Source organism: Accipiter gentilis, chromosome 29 (assembly GCF_929443795.1).
Source record: "Accipiter gentilis chromosome 29, bAccGen1.1, whole genome shotgun sequence".
Lineage (NCBI taxonomy): Eukaryota > Metazoa > Chordata > Aves > Accipitriformes > Accipitridae > Astur > Astur gentilis.
Genome location: NC_064908.1, coordinates 19,541,350 through 19,561,632, shown reverse-complemented (window position 1 = coordinate 19,561,632; position 20,283 = coordinate 19,541,350). Strand labels below are relative to the sequence as shown.

The 20,283-nt window shown below is 39.8% G+C and overlaps 1 protein-coding gene across 13 annotated transcripts in view; it reads left to right on the top strand.

The window, feature by feature from the left end:
* STRBP (spermatid perinuclear RNA binding protein) overlaps nucleotides 1-20,283 on the top strand; it is a 73,051-nt gene that overhangs the window by 34,152 nt on the left and 18,616 nt on the right. For 9 of the 13 annotated variants that reach the window (XM_049833185.1, XM_049833172.1, XM_049833175.1 and 6 more), the window contains exons 5-16: nucleotides 2,361-2,505; nucleotides 8,075-8,169; nucleotides 8,585-8,680; nucleotides 9,392-9,503; nucleotides 10,117-10,214; nucleotides 10,690-10,801; nucleotides 11,487-11,612; nucleotides 12,491-12,690; nucleotides 14,955-15,113; nucleotides 17,044-17,178; nucleotides 18,097-18,237; nucleotides 19,942-20,065. In XM_049833185.1, coding sequence (XP_049689142.1) covers nucleotides 2,361-2,505; nucleotides 8,075-8,169; nucleotides 8,585-8,680; nucleotides 9,392-9,503; nucleotides 10,117-10,214; nucleotides 10,690-10,801; nucleotides 11,487-11,612; nucleotides 12,491-12,690; nucleotides 14,955-15,113; nucleotides 17,044-17,178; nucleotides 18,097-18,237; nucleotides 19,942-20,065 — 1,543 coding nt within the window. The remainder of the gene's footprint in view (nucleotides 1-2,360; nucleotides 2,506-8,074; nucleotides 8,170-8,584; nucleotides 8,681-9,391; nucleotides 9,504-10,116; nucleotides 10,215-10,689; nucleotides 10,802-11,486; nucleotides 11,613-12,490; nucleotides 12,691-14,954; nucleotides 15,114-17,043; nucleotides 17,179-18,096; nucleotides 18,238-19,941; nucleotides 20,066-20,283) is intronic. The other 4 variants (XM_049833183.1, XM_049833184.1, XM_049833180.1 and 1 more) reach the window with 3 other exon arrangements.

Sequence of the window (20,283 nt, the reverse complement as noted above, 5' to 3'; positions counted from 1 at the left end):
TGCTCTCTGGTCCAACCACTCATGTGACCTAAATTGCAGTCCCACAAATCTTCCCTGCTCGAGCATATGAATCGGTCTGTAGTCTGAACCTTCAGTTCTACATTGCAGCTGCTTTGCTTTGCTTGGGCTGTTCTGAGATAAACACTTCTGCACTTCTGAAGAGAGAACAAGTCGCTTTAGGTGGTCACTCATTTTAGCTCATGTTAATCATGAGCTCATAATTTGTTTTTATTTATGGCTATTTAATTCTGATGTTGGCATCCAGTAGGCAGCACTTACAGCTAATATTGGTCCCTTTAAAGCTGCTAGGGATAATACCTTTTTGACAGAGTTCTGAGTCTGAATAATCAGTCCAGCTTCCAGACTGACATACACTGTTGCCAAGAACCTGTGCCCTGAAGTATTCCACTGCAAGTGCCTCTCCCCAAACCATGTCCAAACTTGATCTGCTTTTCTCCTGATCCGCTTTTCTGCCTTGTGTTTATTTCCACATAGACAGTATGTGTTTTGCCATTCTTGACAGCTGTTTGTTCTCACTGTTCATTTGTTCACATAAAGGGCTTGTTTTAATGAGATAATGTTGCACCTGCAGATGTGGCCCTACCCATAGCTGAAAATGCTAAGCATCTATTGAGTAGTAAAGAGTAAATTTTACTTGTCTGTAGTGATATGTGAGATGAGAAGCGTTGAAAGGCATAAGAAAAGTTAGCGCATGCCTCAAAAAAGTGAGAACGGCAGAATAGACTTAAAAGATGTGAAGACTACAATAACATCAAGAGACATGTAGGCAAGATTGTATGGGGAAGTATTGTGAGGCAAGGGATTACAGAAAAGATGAGGTAAGAGGAATCTGACTCATGAAACGATCTACAATTATCATGGGCATACAAGATAGTAAGAGGTTCTGCAGAGGCATCAGATACAGGAGGGAGAAGGAAGATGCAGGCCCATTAGTGGACAAAATGAACAAATGAAGTACAGGGATGTTAACAGCTTCTGCTTTTCTTCTTTGAAGGCTGCTAGTGAGCAGATGCTTAAACATTTTCATTCCAACAATAAAAGAGCTGGTGGACTGCAGGTTGCAACAGGGAAAGATGTTAGAATCTATGTTAGATATGTTCTAACCGTATGGTGTTGCTGAAAAAAACTCACAAACACAAGGAATAGCTTTAGGACTGAACCATCTGTGGTTATCTTTGCACTTCTGGAGGCTGATAGAGGTCCCAAAGGACTAGTGAAAGACCTGCAGGTACAGATCACTTGAGATAACCCTGATACAATGCACGTTAATGGAACAACTCATAAGGCAGTTGCAGTATTATCTACAAAAGAAATATAAGCAAGAAATAAAAAGTTTATTGAAAACATTTTCAAAAACACTCGATTTATTGGTGTGCTGTCAAGAGAGGAAGGTCACATTTTCCGGGCATTGTCAGGGATCTCTCCTGGGGCTGGTATTAATGAATGATAGTGGGTGACAGCGTTGTCCTGAATCCAGTTTCAAGTGCTGTGGGGAAAGTGAGTGAGGGAGATGGACGGACAAATTGGAGAAAATCAGCTGCGTGAGAATGAGCACCTAGAAAACCACCTAATTAAAATTAGCTGGTTTGGAAAAACTCAAGACCAAATGCAGGTGTAAGTTTTAAGACATTAATGGTTATTTGTAAAAGGACAGTGATTCAGTATCTCACATGACTACCAGAGGTAGGATGAGAAGTAATTGGAACTGTAGCAAGGGCATTTTTGTTGCAAAACAGGTCATCTAAATTATATGGGTGGCTAAGAGTCAGAATAGACTTAATTGGAGAGGTAGTAAAATCTCTGTTGCTAGGGCTTCTGAAGAATATCTTAGGGTTGGTAAGAGACAGCCAAGGTATATCTGGTCATACTTCATGGCAGGTACATGGACTAGGTGAGCTGGTGCAGCTCCTACACTGGAATCTGTCATCCATTTGCACTGACAGTTATGGTTGTGTTGGTCATACTGTATGTGAGAACTTTTACATTTAGAGGCAGCATTACCAGAGAAGCGTGTACTTATTAAGAACAAAAGTTGCTTGTGGTATTTTGCATGCTAGCAGCTATGAAAGTCAGCTTCTGCCTTTGTTAAAAAAGTTTTTTTAAAAAAGTGGTAATATAGTGGAACTATTTAGTATTCTCATTAAACTTGCTGCAGACCTTTTTTCTTAAACGTGTTACTGGGGTTCTTCTGTTTGTTTTTAATGAGGGAGGCGAGGCCTTACTTGTTATTGCAATGTCTTGTAGGCTTCTCATTAGGTAAGAGGCATATGCACATACAGAGATTCTGCAGTTTTTCAATTGATTGGGAGATTCTTGAAATCTTTCTTGGTGACTTTCAGAAACTTACAGAAGAGAAGTATCTCGTGGAGGAGCATGTAAATGAGGCAGCTATTATTATTCGTAACACAAAGGAGCCCAAGCTAACTTTGAAGGTGATACTTACATCCCCTCTCATTCGAGATGAAGCAGAGAAGAAGGAAGGAGGTACACAGAGCATTTTAACTTGTTTTTAAAACTGTCCTATTTAAATGCCCTGACTGTGCAGCACAGGGTTAATTGGGAAGTAGGTTTTTAATTGTGCATCATGTACTAACTAGATTGGCTATTGCCACCATAGGTTACATTATTTGTGCCTTAAAAAGACAACAGTCACTTAATTTTCATGTAAATATGCAGTTTTCATTTGCAAGCAATATTGCTACAGTGTTAACTTTGACATACAATTAGATCTTAGTTCTCCTTTCTTTCAGACTTGCTAGGTAATTCTTGAGCACCCCAGCGCTGCACAGTCATGTTTTCAAATTAAGTCAGTCAAGTGGGATTGGTTTGTAGTATCTTGAAAAACTGATAAAATCGTTTCTCTTTTTACATAAAAAATAAAAACCTCTCCTGCAAAGCTCGCAAGTATGTCGTCCTGGCCCTCAATTTTTATTAATTGGTGATACGTATGTGTATGTTTCTAGCTTTAAGAATTTCCTAACTGGGATACAATTGAAGTTACAGTGCTATAATACAGCACTTTTGCTTCTGAATTGAACATTGTACCTCATGTCCTTAGAGCAAAATAGATATAGAAAACTGTAACTTAGTTTCTTTCTGTTTCTTCTCCCTAACTGCCTGATGTCCAATATAGTTACATGCCCTTTGTTAAAGGAATGTTGACTGGTAGTGCCAATGAGGTTGGAAACAAACCAAGAGAAATAGAGAAGAGCAAATGTAGCCATACTTTGTTTTATTTTTAAAATCTTGTCGGTAATTTCTGCTTCCGCTTCCCAAACCTGTCCCTAGAAACTTTGCCACTGGATGATGTCAGACCTTTGACCAACTGGCCACTCTCTGTCATGACAACTGAGGCAGCTGGGCCCATGTGGGCTAGGGAACTCCCTGTCGCTCTTTTCCCATTTCTAGACTTGCCACAAGTTCTTTGCTTACTCCCTTCTCCCACATGAAATACCGATACAATGAGAAATGTTGGTCAGTTTCTCTTTGTTTTCGTTTGAGGCAATGGCAGGAAGGATCCCTTCTCAAATGAGATGTAACACTTTGGCAGCAGTTGGATGCAGAAAAATCTTACAAAACAGATGAATGGCAAAGATTCCCTAATTGCAATGACTGTTTATTGTCAAATTAGTAACCATGGTCTTTTGCAAGACCATTAAAAATAAATTGTGTATTACTTTAGTTGTTCTTCAACTTCCCATAAGATGCTGAGATCAGCTCTGTAGTTGTTGCAGCTGATCTATGTTCCTGAGAAAGAGCACAAAGTGCAGAACAAATTTGAATGGCAAAGGATTTGTAAGAGTCTCACAAGGGGATACAGTTTTGCACAAAGGCTTCTGTCCAAGTATTTTCTTGCAAAAAGTGATGCTGTTGTGGTAGTGAACTCTAGGGACTCTTGAATTCATCTCAAACTGAATGAGGATTTGAATTTTTATGCTTTCTTATATTTAAAATGTAGGTGTTCTATTTGTTTTCAGTATCTTAAAATATTTTTCAAAATTCTGTACTAATTTTTTTAAAACTTAAAATGGTTTTACTACCTCTCTTAGAGTGGTGTTACGCTATCATTTCTGTACAGGTGATGAGGATAGTTAATAGGGTAATGGATCTTGTTTTAAAGCCTAGGTTCTTTGACATTGATTCATCACAAGTAAACAGAGACATTTATCATATTCCTTTTCAAAGGTATGTGAAACATTATGCAGATGTCACTAAGTAAATTGGGGAGGATACTTTTTTTTATAACATTTCCAACCATATTTGAGTCACTTTCACTTGGATTCAGACCAGAAAAGTTTCCTATCTAATATCAAGGCAAAATACTCAGAGAAACTGTCCAGTGAAAATACCTTGATCTCCAATGAGAGTACTCCCATATTTTTCCAATACCCCTGAATAATGCCAACCAAATGTAAATATACTTTCCATGCAGTTTTAAGAACCATTTTGAGTTTATTCCATACATTCTTTTGAACGAAGGAGCTCAAAATGCTTGTCAACTTGCCTTTCATCTTACATGTAAGATAGGCCATGGGGTTCTGGGTGCGGGCGCAGGTTTGCGCTGGAGCTGCTGGCCCCTGGCGCTGCTCCGGGGGAGCAGAGGCTGCACGAAACTGACCAAGGTTTCAGGGTTCGGTGTGATTAGCACTAATCTGTCCTCTAACCAAACCAGCAAGGTTAGGCGCAACGGACCTCGTTATCAGTGCTCCCATTTGTTCTGTAGGAATGCTGTGTGTGCCTTCATGCCCTGATGTCAGAATGTATTGAAAAACATTCCTGGATTTCTCCTCAGTCCCCACCTCTTTGGAAAAGTGTTCATGTTTAAGATGTGGTGTTTGTCCTATTTGTTTTTGCTGCTTGTTAGCAAAAATAAATAGTGGACCAGTGTGTGTGTGCATTTCAGTGTTTCTCACAAATGGCTATCCATAAAGCTCTGCTTTCTCATGTTGACTTGAGAAGTCAAGCACCTAAAATTCCTGCATTTTGCATCAGTTTAAATTTCAAACTTCTTAAGAAACTGAATTTTTAGTCATAGCATCAAACATAAATTGGGCTTTCCAGACCAGAATCTTGTAGCTTGCAAATTGGTTGTTGTTACTGTATGCTCAGTAACAACAAACTTATGTAGTGATAAACAAGCTCATTTACCAAAGTGGGGCTGAAATCAACCTTGCTCCTTGAGCAACTACTGCATAAACATTCTGACTTTGCTGCTGCCTTTGCTGGGCAGATGCAGCCAGTGTTGCTCCAAAGGTGCCAAGTGCCATTGAAGGGGCAACGAGCCACAGATTTGCCTTGCCTCTGCAGAGAAGACAATGCTCCTTGTATGGCTGGCTGCAAATGAATGAAGTTGGCAGCTACTGTGTGAAGAGAATACATACAGCAAGTGGGGAGAGAATTACTGAAGGATTGGTCCTGTGTTGCATAGTGTGAGCTAATGTCAGGGCTTCATTATTAACTGTTTATTAAACTCCTTATATCATTGCCCTCATTAAAACCACAAGAAAAAAAAGTAAAGCTTTGCAATCGCATTTGAAAATTTTGATTGGGTCTCACTTTCCTGACTGGCAGAGCATGAAGAAACATGCCATTCTCCTGAGGGTGTCGAAAGGGAGCCTGCTGCAAGCTGCTCGCCCTCTTCACTGCCTGTTCTCTTCATCTTTCTGTTTAATAGAATCTTGCACCCAAAAGTTGGCTGACTGCAACATCTGGAAAAGGTGCTCAGGACGCTAGTACTGAATTTGCAATTGGCAAAATTCTCCAAGATACTTGTAATTTAGACCTTTGGAAATAGCCTTAATCTTGTAGGAAAACGTGTAATTCTAACTTGCAACAAATCTTATGAGTTTTTTTCATTCACCTGAATGGCAGATGACATGTATTCTGTTTGTTTGTAGTTTAAAGGAAAAATTAATTTACTTTGTAAATGGCTGCAACAGACTTTAGCAAAGCCTTGTACCATACTAAGTAAAACTCCCTAGGCATTTAAAGATCCAGTTCACTGAAAAAAAATTAATGATTTTGCAATCAGTCACCTTTGCCATTTCTAACGTTTTAAAATAAGATTCTGATCATTCATTGACAGTAGTTGTTTTATACATGAGCTTTAAGCAGATGTTTATATTGTCCACCATAAAGTTTTCTTGCAGAACTATGTAAATGTACATTTAGTAATTGCGTGCCACAAAACATTACTCCTGAAAATAATGAAACTGCAAAGGAAACTTAGAAGCAAATCTTGTGTTCCAAAGTGACCTTTTATGCTCATAGAAATCCAATGCTTTGAGACTTTGCAGCTTTTATTTGGAAAACAGGCAAGAGGAGTGATTAATCCCAATATTGTAATACTGTTGATGAGGGCAATAAAAAGCAATGCAAATATCTGCTGCCAAGTTCATTGGGGTTAGAAAATAAGCTTATAGCACTTAAGTCTTCTGCTGACAGCAGAGCCAGCAGGGGTGAACTGCAACTAGGAACTGTCAGACAAGATAACTAGTTCTGTTCAGTTTTACACTGGGGTTTTTGGTGGGGTTTTTTTGTTTTGGTGTTTTTTTGGCTTTGGGCTCTTTATCCATCATAACATAATGTGCCATTGAATGGCAGAGGAGGTGAAGCAACTTTAAAAAGACGCAGTTGCATGTGCAACCAATACTATCCAAAGTAACCTATGAAAATCTACTTTGAGATGTTACTAATAAATTGTACTACAAACTGATGGTACTTTTTTCCTCCTAACTTGTCCTCATATTTTAAATGCCTTGCTGGATTTTGCTTATCTAGCATAGTCTTCAATTTGGAATAGATATTTTATTTCATTCAGACCTTCATAGGTGTCTCAAGACCTGGAGAACTGACCATTGTGAATAACGAAAAGACTTGATTTCCAAATTATTTATTTTGAAATAAAGAGTAATTGTGTATTTCATAGGAAAATAACATATTCAAGGTTTTAGTTGAACCATGGATTTGTTAAGTTCTTCCAATGAGTTCTTCTCATGTCAGCTAAAAACTAAAATCTTTTTAACCTGATTTCACAGATATGCAGAATCTGTCATTTGTACAAAGTTTACAGGCAATCTGAATGCTAATAACTCCTTAAGATTTAAAAAAAAATAAAAAAATATAAAAATTAGGGAAGACTGATACAAGATGTCCCTCAATATAGAATTGGATGTGACTGCTAAAAGCAGTTTTTTGCATGCTGGATAAAAAAAGAAAAGGTGGGGTGAGGGTGGAAAAAAAGTGTAAACCTGCACAGAAGATATCAGTGTCTTGTCTCTCAAATCCTTCTTTGAATTTCCTCTGTTGATTTCAGTTGCTGTTGGGAAGAGAAGATTTTTACAAGAAAGGACTGCCTCTGTAATACGTTAATAATCTGGAAGTTACCAAACTTACTCACTTCTTTCATATGTTCTGGTTATATGAAAGCCTAATCAAACTGTAAAATTTCTTACTAGCATTTATTGTATATTTCTTTCACTGGATTATATTGGCTAGTACTGTTCATGCAATAATATTTCAAATCTATTAATTTTTTTCTTTTGAATTCACAACAATTGCATGGACATAACTTCATTTTCTACCTATTACAATTTTTTTCATACTTCCCCCCCAAGAATATCTCCCTCTTGTCAAAAGAAGCTTGTCTTTTTGAAATTCTGTGCCACCTTTGTGGAATGAAAATCACAAAGGGAAAGAAGGGGAGGGGGAAGCCCACCCCCACCCCCCCACCTCCCCCCCCAAAAAAGAAAGAAAAGTGCTATATAGCTATTTTCTGCCCTGAAATGTGTTCTACATTTTTAATAAGATCCCAGATTGTCTGTAGCAGTGGCCATCTTTATTATTACTATTATTTTACAAGGAGTGAATGCCTTTGCTTCTGTTGCACACGTGCACATTTACTACCTTTAATGGCTTGTTTAAATTAAATAACACAGTGCACTTAAATTCTGGGAGTCTTATTATCTCATTGAGATGCTGCCGCTCTTTTTGTATTGTGACAGAAACCCCTTGGTCAAATTGTATCTGTCTCTTTTTATCCCATTTTTACCAGTAGATAATGTTGCGATGAAAGATCCTCCGGACTTATTGGACAGGCAGAAATGCCTGGAGGCCTTGGCGTCTCTGCGGCACGCCAAATGGTTTCAGGTTGGCTATTTGTTCTTACCTTGTTGTTACTGTAGCCTTACGAGGTTTAATTTGAGACAGTTTTAATTTTAATGCCTCTTTAATTTGTGACTAGTCCCTAATAGAGCAAAGGTCTAGAATTCCGAATTCAGTGCTGTACTGTGCAAGGGCAAACGTGACAGGTAGACAGCCGACTGGTCTAGAGTTGTCATGAGGCTACAAAAGCAATCTTGACATTTTGCTTCCTTTTTTTATATGTCTCTCTAAATTGAAGTATTTTGCTTTTATATAACTGTTTTTATTTTGCATGAAGCTGATTAAGTATTAAGTAATAATAATTAAAAAATCTATCCCAGGACTCTGTGCATTTAAAAAGAAAAGCAAAATTGAAGGCCAGGTTTTTGCAGGTGTATTGGAATCATTTTGTTTGTTTTAGGCCAGGGCAAATGGACTAAAATCATGTGTAATTGTCCTTCGTATTCTGCGGGATTTGTGCAACAGAGTCCCCACATGGGCACCACTGAAAGGATGGGTAAGTACAGAAAGAGTTGAAGGCCACAAAGTCAGGTCTCGGATCTCCTGAGAATTGTAGCAGTGTCTGGATTGGAGAAAACAACGCATTGTATGAAACACCTCCTTAAACCCCCCCTTCCCTTTACTCCCCACTAACTGTTACCTGTGTAGAAAAGTGCTTGTAGGAAGGAAAGAGAACAGGAATATTGGCTGAGTCTGTAAGGTGTACAGATACCGTGGAAAGAGGCGTAATGATGCGGGCCTTGCCCATCCTCAAGGATTTGCAGTAGAATCCCACTTGTTGCCTCCAAGTGCTGCTCCTACCAGAGGATACCATTTTACATTAGCAGGTTTGGGGAGGGCCAAATGCTCTGCATGTCCAGAGAGGAACTCTTTGTTGGTCAGCAGAGGCAGTGTTTTCTCTCACATAGAACTGGTAACCCTCTGAGAGGAGCAGAATATTCATGTGACTTGGCTTTAGAAGGCTCCTCCTTTTAGAATTCCTGGGCAATTAATGGAGAGCAGTTGGTTTCCTCAAAAGGTGACTCAGCAGGGAACAAATACATGTGCCATGAACTGTCCTCTGGGATGGATGTCTCTGTTGGTTAGACTTGTAGTGGATTAAAAATGAAGTAAGCTGATGTGAATATTCTTCCCCTCTACCCCTCCATATTTAACTGCATTACAGTTACCCTTGTGTCCATACTAATCGTAATTTAATGTCTTCTAGCCACTCGAGCTTATATGTGAAAAATCTATAGGTACTTGTAATAGACCTTTGGGCGCTGGGGAAGCATTGCGACGAGTGATGGAGTGTTTGGCATCTGGAATTCTGCTTCCTGGTAAGGGGCCAAATTCACTTCAGGAACACAAAAGGTTGATCAGACAGCCTTAATGTTTTGCTGTTGCTGTATGATTATTACATGAAAAATGCCTGTCTTGAACTCCTAACTTGCAGTGGAGCTAAATGAATAGTTTCTTGTTTAAAATTAAAAGAAAAAAATAAAAAAGGAAGTTGCAGAGTTGTAACTGTTTGAATGAGTACTTCCAATACACTAGAAGTTAATGGGGAATGTTAGGTTTGTTTATAAATTAACCCGTATCTCATTAAGGGGTTGCAAACAAATAAAAAGACTTCATGACCATCTGTTTTCTATAGATTCATCAAAATCTACATATATATCCAAATTATTTGGTTTTTTTCAAACCTACTGCTTTTAGTTCATGCTATTAGACATGTGCAGTGTTAACTGTGATAAATTCTGTGGCCATTGCTGCAGGGATTAAAATTTTGGGGTTAGCTTGCTTTGTATGATGTTTGAATCCCTTAGTGGAAAAGGTGCGCTTGTCACTCTGCTGAAGACTGAGACTTGCTGTTGCAGTATCTGTCAGTCCCCACCTTCATATTGCTTCTTGTTTACTCTCAATAATCAGCTTTGCCTCTTCCCCTCCTAGGAGGCCCTGGTCTGCATGACCCCTGTGAACGGGAGCCAACAGATGCTTTGTCTTATATGACAGTTCAGCAAAAAGAAGCCATTACGCACAGTGCTCAGGTAGAAAACTCGTACATCTGAGGAGCTAGATACTGTAACAGTGAAGATTTCAGCTCATTAATATGATGTATTCTCTGCCAGGATGGGTTATTTTAATGGCAGTCCTGACTGTTCTTCCAGTGCGCTACGCTGGAAAGATGCAATGATAGTTCATGAGTGCAAGAGTTAAATGCGTATGAAATCTAATCCTTACAAAAGGCAGTCTAATGTCGGTGTACCACTTGCATCCCACCTCAAGTGCTTATGGCACAGCGCCTTTGAGTAGGCTGTCAATGTGCCCTGCGCTTCGTATTACAGAAATTAATGAGTGTTAAATTTTTAGACATTAGCATTTTCTATAGCTATCATAGAAGATAGCTGTAGAAGCTGATTTCTCATAGAAGTGGGATTTTGTCTACAAGATTATTTAGAAACTTAGACAACCAAGGTAAAGTAGTCCTGTGATGTAACTTCCGTTTCTACTGTCACCTTATAGCATGCCCTCAGATTATCAGCCTTTGGTCAGATCTATAAGGTTTTGGAAATGGATCCCCTGCCATCAAATAAGTCATTTCAGAAATATTCCTGGTCAGTAACTGATAAAGAAGGTAGGTATTGTTTGCTCCAAAATCACTAATTGGGCAGTAAAATAGGGGTTAATTTAGAATGGGTGAAATTCCTGAGTTACATGCTGTGAATGCAAGGTAAAAGCTTTTCTCTGTTAAATGTGGTGGTGGGTGTTTTTTTTTCCTCTCTTTTTTTAAATTTCATTGTCAGGAGAAAATCTGGAAGTTCTGTTTTCTAGAAGTACCAACAAAGGAGCAGCAGCACAGCTAGAATATAGCTGATGATTTTCTTTAAACAAAGTCTTTTGGGATCTGAAGAGTAAAAGTAGTGTTTATGATTCTTATGCTGGTGAAGGAGAGACTGTAGACTGGTCAAAAAGCATATAATGAGTGTCCATAATAAGAATTACTGAAGAATTCTTCCTAGAAAGCAGTATACAGCTATTAAAATAAATTTCCATTTATATTTTTTGTAAAAACAATACTATTAGAGTTCTTGCCTTAGACTAACTGTAAAAAACAACAATGCAGAATTACACCACTTATATTGCACATGATATTGGAAACAGACATCTTGCATGGCATGGTACAGTGAGCAATAAGCTAATAGTGGCCTACGTGTAGCACTAAGGCTTTGACTGATGGTTGAGTTCTTTTCGTTATAAACATGCAAGGAACAGTATGGGACTAATCAGACTCCTGCTGTGGAATTTTGTTTTTCTAATAGCATATCCATATTACAAGGAAATTTATACCCTAGGTACAGGCTCATCTGCTCTTAAGAGACCATTTGAAGATAGTGTCGGGGACGATAAAGATCCAAATAAAAAGATGAAGCGTAATCTGAGGAAAAGTAAGTGCAACGCTTCTCCATTCTGTTTTCAAAGATCTATTGTACAGTGGGAGGTGGTTTAAAAGCTGCTTTGTGTTGGTGTGGAATAGCATGTGAAAAAGTCTTTGGAACAAAAAAATGTTGTCTCTATCACCCCACATATGGAATGTCAGACACATTGTGCATCTGAATTTCCCCTGGCATGTTTTACCAACTGAATGATTTGCATTTTTAAATGGGATTACTCATCAAGTTACAGTAAAATTTAAGTTGCCCAAGCAGCTGAGGAATTTTATTGATAATGTCCCTGTACTGTGGGGTTTTTTGTTTTGGTTTGGTTTGGTTTTTTTTTTTTAAATAGTACAGTGACTTTGGTGTGTGAAAATTTGCCTTTTTGTATTCTTCCCCTTCTTGAGCTAGTTGTTGGTCTCTCAAGACCTCCCACAAGAAAAATAAAACGCTTAATCTACAAAACATTGACACTGCATATATGCACAGACTAGAAGTCTCTCAGCACTGCTGGGATCCAGTCAGTTCTGGGGACTGTTTTCATTGTGCTATTTTGGTGCCAGTTCTGGATCTGGTTCCTCACTACCTATAAAAGTTGTTACTCCTTTTATAGCAGCCAGGGACAATATAGCTAGCTGCAAAAGAATTGTGTTAACAATATTAAAAAATGGGTAATCATAGTCATTACCCAAAATAGAATGGCTTATTAAAGACATAACAGCATTATGGCTATCCTCAACTAAGAGGCTGAGGGGTTGTTTTGCTCCTTTATACAGACAGAAGGCACTGAAATGCAAACTGATTCATTTTTTTGTTCATCTTGTTTTGTTCATTTCCCCCCCTTTTTCTCCCCCCCCCCGCCCTGCCCCCCTTCTACTATCTTGTACCAGTACTAGATAGTAAAGCAATAGATCTCATGAATGCTCTGATGAGGCTGAACCAAATCAGGCCAGGGCTTCAGTATAAGCTGCTGTCACAGTCTGGTCCAGTCCATGCCCCAGTCTTCACAATGTCTGTAGATGTTGATGGTACGACATATGAAGCATCAGGACCTTCTAAGAAAACAGCCAAGCTCCATGTGGCAGTGAAGGTAAGGCAGCCTGAAGTAATCTGCTAACCCCAGATCTTGGAACATCGAGTATGAAATATGGTTAGAACTAGTAATATGCAGCCTCAAAATTACAAAAAAAATTGGATGAAGCTGGGCATGGCTTAAAGAGCGTCACTGGTTTTACACTAGTGGAGGGGAGGGAGAACTTCCCAGGGCTCTGCAGGTAGCTCAGTTGACAATGGATTGAATGTGGTGTTTTAAGTTCTGGACTGGAGGGGTTCAGTTTTGTTCTTTGAAAACAGCATGTTAGTGGCTCCCTCTTTCTCCCCTTCATTCTCTGTGTCCATTCCTGGGTTGTGAGCTCCTGGCAACATGGAGTTTTTTCCTGTCTTCAGTGTCTGAAGAGTAGCACACTGGGATAAACAATGTACATAAATGATTGGTCTCCAGTCAATTTTTCAGTAAGAGACTGATACCATTCAGGTACTAGTCAACCTGCTTTTGCTTCTTGTAGGTGCTCTACATGACAGACCTTAGGTCTGTAAAACAGTGATAGACCGGAACACCTAACATGAACATCCGTGTTGTATTGCATGAGAACAGTTCAGACTGCTAAAGCAGACCGAGCCTGCTGGGTTTCTGGGAAGAAACAAAAGTTTCCTACAGACAATTGATGTGAAAGAGAACCTCATTTAATGGAACTGCACTTACGATAGGAGCAAGCCCATCTGTCATTCTTTGCTTTTTGTTTTGAACAAGGGTTTCCTTTTTAGAAGCTTCATCTGGCAACTTGCTGCTTTCCTTTGATTTTAGTTTTGAAAAATCCCATTGTCCCATGTGCTTTCAAGTTCAAAGTGTCCAGAAGTAATCTGAGGGAATGTGTTGTTCCTCCAGGAAAAGTAGCTCTCTGCATGTGTGTCCTGTCAGACCTTCTGCCTCGTTCTTTTATTTTGCCTCCCTCCCTCCCTGCAGTTGTTTAAACAAAAATAGAAAACTTGCCCTGAAAAGCTGTGACTTCTCTGCCCTTGAACTTCTCTGCATCAGCCACATCTGTGCTGGTGCCTACCCAGCTCTTCTCTCTAAATTTACACATACACAAATCCTGGGCTACGCTTCCAAAACATCCATGATTCAAGCCAAGAGGAAATGGGTGGTGTGGCAGAGACTGGCTTTCTTTTTTTCTTTTTTTTTTCTTTTTTTTTTCCCTAGCAGATCCAGGCCCTGCTTTCCCAGACTTATAAGAGGGAATAATGTGACCATTTCAGTTTCTAGATCTGAGGTTTTTACAATTTAGAAGCCCTGAAAATGCAGCCAAATGTAGCAAGATTGTATGGGAGCTGAGCCTGGAGTTACCCATGCAGTTCTCAATTCAGTGTTGGAACATAGTGACTTTTGCATTTTGTTCTTGAGACTAAATTTTCAGTGGAGCTTCAGATTCTTTTCAGATTCTTCTGGGCCTGTGTCAGGTACCTCCATACAACTAGGTTACGCAGCTGGTAAAAGGAGAGGGCAGCCTTGCTAGTGGAGGATGCTTTTGAAGGAATGGATGAATAGTACCTTAACCAGTAAAATTTCATTTGCTATACAGCTGCTGGTTGTAAGCAGCATGAAGAAAGCATGGTTCACTAAGAAGTAGGCTTACTGCAGACAGACAGTTTGTTACTCTGCCAGCTGGGCATTCCTTTACCTCACATCTCTGTGTTCAGGAATTTGGTCCCTGTACACCTGCTTTGGAAGCATCTACTCTCTGGTGCTGCTGAAAGATGCAAGCAAGGGAGGTGGTATCCGCCCTCTAGCTTCAGGGGCACGTTTTGTATACCACTTGGGTACCTACTGGCTGTTGCCTGTGGTTTCCTCAGAAACTCCAGAAGTACCACCTTGTAGAACTACAATGCTTTATTGTTTGCCCTACAGTCAATCTCTTGATCTGCCCATATATACAGAGAGAGGGGGGAAAATGGTGTGCAAAACAATCTCCTTACACTGTTAAGCAGCGTCATGTAGTGGATGCATTTCTGAATTTTAATCTATTATTTTACAAGGAATTCTTGAGATGATAAATGATGAGTAATTGCTATCTTTGAGACTAAAATTGTTTGTGTTGATTTCACTTTTGGAAACCTGCAACTATTTTCCCCATTGCTACTGTGTTTTTCTCCATTTCAACACAGGAGAAAATGTATTTCCAAGCAATCTGCCTTTATTTAGTGTAGGGTGGACATTCTTTTGTGTTGTGATCAGCTTTGTATTTGTTTCTGTACTGCTACCTATTCTACAGTTCAGTTCATGTGGCTTTGTTGTAGGTTTTACAAGCAATGGGGTATCCAACTGGTTTTGATGCAGATGTGGAGTGTATGAGTTCTGATGAAAAATCAGATACTGAAGGTAAAAATGAAACAACGTCTTCAATCTCAAGCAATAATACTGGAAATTCCACAGCTGACACCTCCGCTACCCTAGAGGTGAGTAGTGCATTAAAAAGTACAAGTGATGGAGAGGTTTAGGGTTGTTTTTTCTGGTTTTATGGGTTCTTCTTTTCTCTTCTCCCAGAAGAGGATGGCGTTTTAGTTAGGGTGGTGGATGAGGCATTAAGAGAGAGTTTCCAGTCTCAGATCTGCCATAAGGTTTGTGTCACTGTGGTCAAATAACTGACCTTTGTGCCTCCTTTCCTCAAGTTTAAGGTGGGGTAGCCATCTTGTCCTCGTAAGACCATAAACTTTGACAGACATAAACTTTGTTGTCTCTTCTAGTTAGCTTATGTATGGTCTTACAACTGGGACAGCTCCATCTTGTTTGGTGCCTTTGGCTCTAGTAATGCAAGTTTCACAATATCTGTTTTGCAATAGCAGGTTTGTCAAAAAGGTATACTTAGTATTTTAAACTAATACACATGAAGACAAATGAAAATATAAAAATTCATTAGGAGATGTTAAGAAATGTAAAACCTAATACCTCTATGCATATTGAATGGACTAGAAAATGCTGCATTGAAAATGCTCCAGTTTCAGTAGAATATACTTTACTTGTAGCTGAAGTCAGGTGCTATAAGGAGCATGCTGTGCTTGTTTTCTCACTGAAGTTGTGGGAAACAGAATATTCCTCAAAGGACAAAATTCTAGTAACTTTGGCTGAATGTCCTCAGGAATCAAGCTGTGATGGGTCTGTAGTACATTAGTTGGGTATTTCCTTAAAGTATTTCTGGTATTTGTTTCTTTTCACCATTGAGAAACCAGGAGGTTTCAAACTTATGCTTAGATGTCATCCCTTTCACTCTTCTCTTCCTGATTTCCTCAGCCAGTGTTCATAAATGCCAACAGGGATTTTGGAGAAGCAACCTGCGTAAAGGCAGAGTAACAGCATTAATTTGTGTATTTGTTTGTCTGCCTGATAACTCTGTGGCAAGTTCTCTGGGGGCTGTACTGATAAACCATTGTAGATCTCTGCTTTCTTTTTCGTTATAATGCTTTTTTCCAGGATTATGGGGGGGAGGGGTGTGCTGTAAATCTAAGTAATTGTTCTGTTCTTTGAACACTGGTCAAGATGTTAAAACATGACTTTGGGTGTCCGTGTTTACACTTTGGAGACACTTTATTTTCAAAGGGCGGGTCCTGGTACTAGGACTCCTGATCTTTATCCAAAATAAGAAGTTGCTTTGGAAAACATGGTTTTGGTCCCTTAATCATCTTTTTCTTCATTAGCGAGTAGTCGTTTGTATCTGTAGCAGAGTGCACTCTAATGCAGGCTGATATGCTGGTGTGCTGAGATCTCAGCTTTACCTTCCTTGCTTTCCAAACAGTTACAGATATTTCTGCTGAAACATGTGAGCTGGGATATGAGACTTCTTCAGTCAGAGCTCAGTAGTGCCAAGATGTAATTAGATCAAGCAGCAGAGATGTGTGCAAGGTTGGGAAGGCTGATCTCCTTTCAGTGCTAAAGCCTTCGGTTTCAAGGAACTTGACACCATCACCTCAGCTTTAGATATTCTCAGGGTTGAAATTCCAAGTCCAGCTGATGTAATGTTCAGTTTGCGTAGTTACCAGGCCATGAGGACTGTAGCTCTCACCAACAAAAATAAAGAGGGTGTGACTTCTTTTATAGTATTGTTTGTCCCCCTGCTGTTTTTTAGAGAAGAGACTTGCCATCTGCTGTTCTAGCACAGCACGTTATATTGAAGCCAAGGCAGTGTCACTTTCAATATGGGTCTGTTCGTGGGAAGCCTGCCGAGGCCTACCTGTTGGGAAGAACAGGCTATTGCAGAGGCTTGACACAGTGATAACACTGGCATTCTCTAAGTGGCTGGCCATGTGGTACTGTAAGCCACAATGCTGTAGAAGTTTGTCTGCCTTTTGAAGAGATAAAGGCTCTAAAGCAACACCATAAATGTGTCTCTAGGTAAGAACTCAGGGTCCTATACTCACAGCAAGTGGCAAAAACCCAGTGATGGAGCTCAATGAAAAAAGAAGAGGTCTGAAGTATGAGCTCATCTCCGAGACTGGTGGAAGCCATGACAAGCGCTTTGTGATGGAGGTGAGTGAAGCAGAGTTGCAGAGTTGGTAGGTGGTTTTATTGACAGTGCTTCAGTCTTTGGAGTTGCTTGCTGCTATAGTTCAGATTTTTTGTAGTTCGCTTTTTGCAATGCACGTCTGTGGTGGTGATGTTTTCAGGTTTTTGTATCTCTTATTGCTGTTGTGATGATTAGACTGGGGAAAGGAATGTCTTTTATGCTTTAGGAAAATACAGTGGGAATTAAAACTGGATTCTGACAGCCCCAAGCTACATCATGTCTTGATGTGAGGAGGAGCGAAGTAGAAGATCCACAGCTTGACAAAAATATCTGATTTGCAAATTTTGCAAACATATTTGGTAACCCCATGTCAGCGACTTCATTTGAATCTCCTATTGCCAGCTTACCAGGGGTATTTGGAATGACTGTAGCAGAGGGCAGACTCATTTGATTTCTTCATCTACTTGTGCTACCTCTGAAGTAGCACTGGGTTCTAAAGTGGTATGAGGTAGCATCCCAGTTAAACAGTGTATGTATAGTCTAGGCAAAGATCTTGGTATGTAAGACATTGATAAAGATGAGGGGAGCCTCAAATGATTCCTAAAACCCCTGTTTCCTAGCAGTAGCATTCATATGTTTAGAAGCTCAAGCATATTGGCTAAATTAAGTATCAAATAGGTATACTGGTCCTCTTTTAATTGCACATGTAGTTTCCAGATTCCTAGTATCTGCAATATAATGGTTCACAGGATCACTTAGTATTCTTTATCAGTTTCATAATCTAGAAGCAGTAGAAATTTGTCACATAAAACACTGAGGACTTTTTTTTTCTTTTCTTTTTACTACTGAAATTCTTTACGGATGGCACATCATGACGAGTGGGTGGAGCATGGTATTCCCAAGGATCAATACTAGGCATAAACTCATGTCTCAATTTTCAGGTAGAAGTAGATGGGCAGAAGTTCAGAGGTGCAGGCCCAAATAAGAAAGTAGCAAAAGCAAGTGCTGCATTAGCAGCACTTGAAAAACTGTTTTCTGGGCCTAATGCAGCAAACAACAAGAAAAAGAAGATTCTTCCTCAGGTAAGAATTGTTACTTGCTTTTTGGACTGCTCTGTTATCACAACTCTGGGCTGTTTTATGATATAAGAACTTCAACAGGAAGCAAGTGATTTCAGTCTCTTGTTTTATGCACACATGTAAGGTTTCTATTTTTTTTTTTCTATAATAATTATTGTAGTATAACAATATAATCTGATAGGTAGGACCATATTGTGGGAAATACAGTAGAAAAGGAGGCACAAAGTAAGAGAGGTGCTGATTAGCTGGAGGAGAAACAATAAGGTCAGTGGTTCAACCAGTGATGATGTGGAAGTCTCTTGTGTATCAGGCCAGAGCCATACTGTGCTGCTCCATCATGTAAGGTGTGTGGACTTAGGGGATAAGTCACTTATAGCCAGGTAAAGGCCTTAACTCTAGATTCTGGAGTAAGATGAAATTTTGGCACCTTTTTTGCACCTTTTCAAATTTTCAGATGAGCCATTTTGTTTGGTGAGGAAGACTTGTATAACAAAAAGCTCAGTCTTGTTCGTTAGGGTTAATAGCCACAATGATCTCTCAAATCTATTAAAATTAAGGTTGAACAGAGCAGAAACTAATCAACAATGTTCTTCCTCCAGAGCGCTACAGTCTGAACTAAGTCCTGAGTATTACAATTCATGTCTCTTGTGCAAATACGTTAGAATTAGGATTTTCTTGTCATTTCACAGTGGAGCAGAATGTATCATAAAATACACTTACAAAAGATGTCAAGTCTTATTAGTTACAGAACAAACCCAAAAACAAGTCCTCTCCATTTCCCTAAGACCTTTGGTTAGGAGTATCAGTTTCTGGGAGTATTACTGTGTTGAAGGTCTAGTAAATGAGGAGAACACTACCTCACAGGATAAATGTTCCACATGCAGTTAAGATATGAAAATGACCTCTGATCCAGGCACTTCCTAAATTCTGATTTTTCTTTTTTTGTTGGTGTTCGTGTGTTCTTTTTTCAGTAGGTCAATGATGGCAGTAACTGCCAAACTTGTCTTTGAAATTCCTAGATTTGCACGATTGTATTGTCTTCAGAGGGCAGTCAGAGCACTTAGTACAGCAAAGCTGCGCTCTGATGCGCTGAGCAACACCAGCTTCTGTAACTCCTTGCCGTTCTTTTGCTTGTAGGTGGTGACAGTGGGAAAAGGAAGGCGGCATTCTAGTAAAGTTAGGTTAAAGCAGTCCAGTGTTGTCATGAGGTGGTTATTTGTCTTTGGGGCGGAATCCTGGCCCTGCTCAAGTTATGTGGGTTCAGAATGGTAGGAGAGAAGCAAAAACAATGTTGTAGATTGAGGAGAAGAAGCTTGTAAGGAGGTGGGAAAGACAGCAGCGAGGCACAGTAGGGAAAGGGTCAGAAGCCACCAGTGTTCATTCATGCCCGTGCGACCAAACGGAGTTAAATAACGCACACTCTGACCATGCCGACTGCCAGGTCTGAGTGAAGTGAAGTGAACGTGCTGGGCTCAGTGTGCACTGCTGTGTGCTGCAGTCAGTGACCTGGCAAGGGACTCGCTTGGTTTCTGCCAGTCAGATTCTTTAGGACAGTACTTCTCCAGTCCATATTCCACCTTTAACAACACTGGCACATCAAGCATGTTTAAAGAGATTTTTTAAAAGGTGGTGATTTAATGCAGATGGCTGTGTATTTCCAGCAATGCTTTCACTTTCTGAATTGCTATTTTTCATTACTCTGGGCAGACTAAAGGGGTTGTCAATACAGCTGTTTCTGCAGCGGTCCAGGCTGTTCGAGGAAGAGGACGAGGTGCTTTAACACGAGGGGCATTTGTTGGGGCAGCTGCTGCTACTGGATACATAACACCAGGTAAGGCACGACACTAATAGCTAATAGTTTTTTGTCTGCTGGAGTGTTCTTTTCCATGTGTGTCAGTCACCTATGCAAGTGGTTTCTTCAGCTTTAATCATCTGAGATAAAGCAGAAGGGAGAATTCATGGGGCTTTAAATAAATCAGAGCTGAAAAACTGGCGTTGCCTGTCCTTTATGACTCTACAACTTGAAGCTCAGCGTGCACAGAGCACACG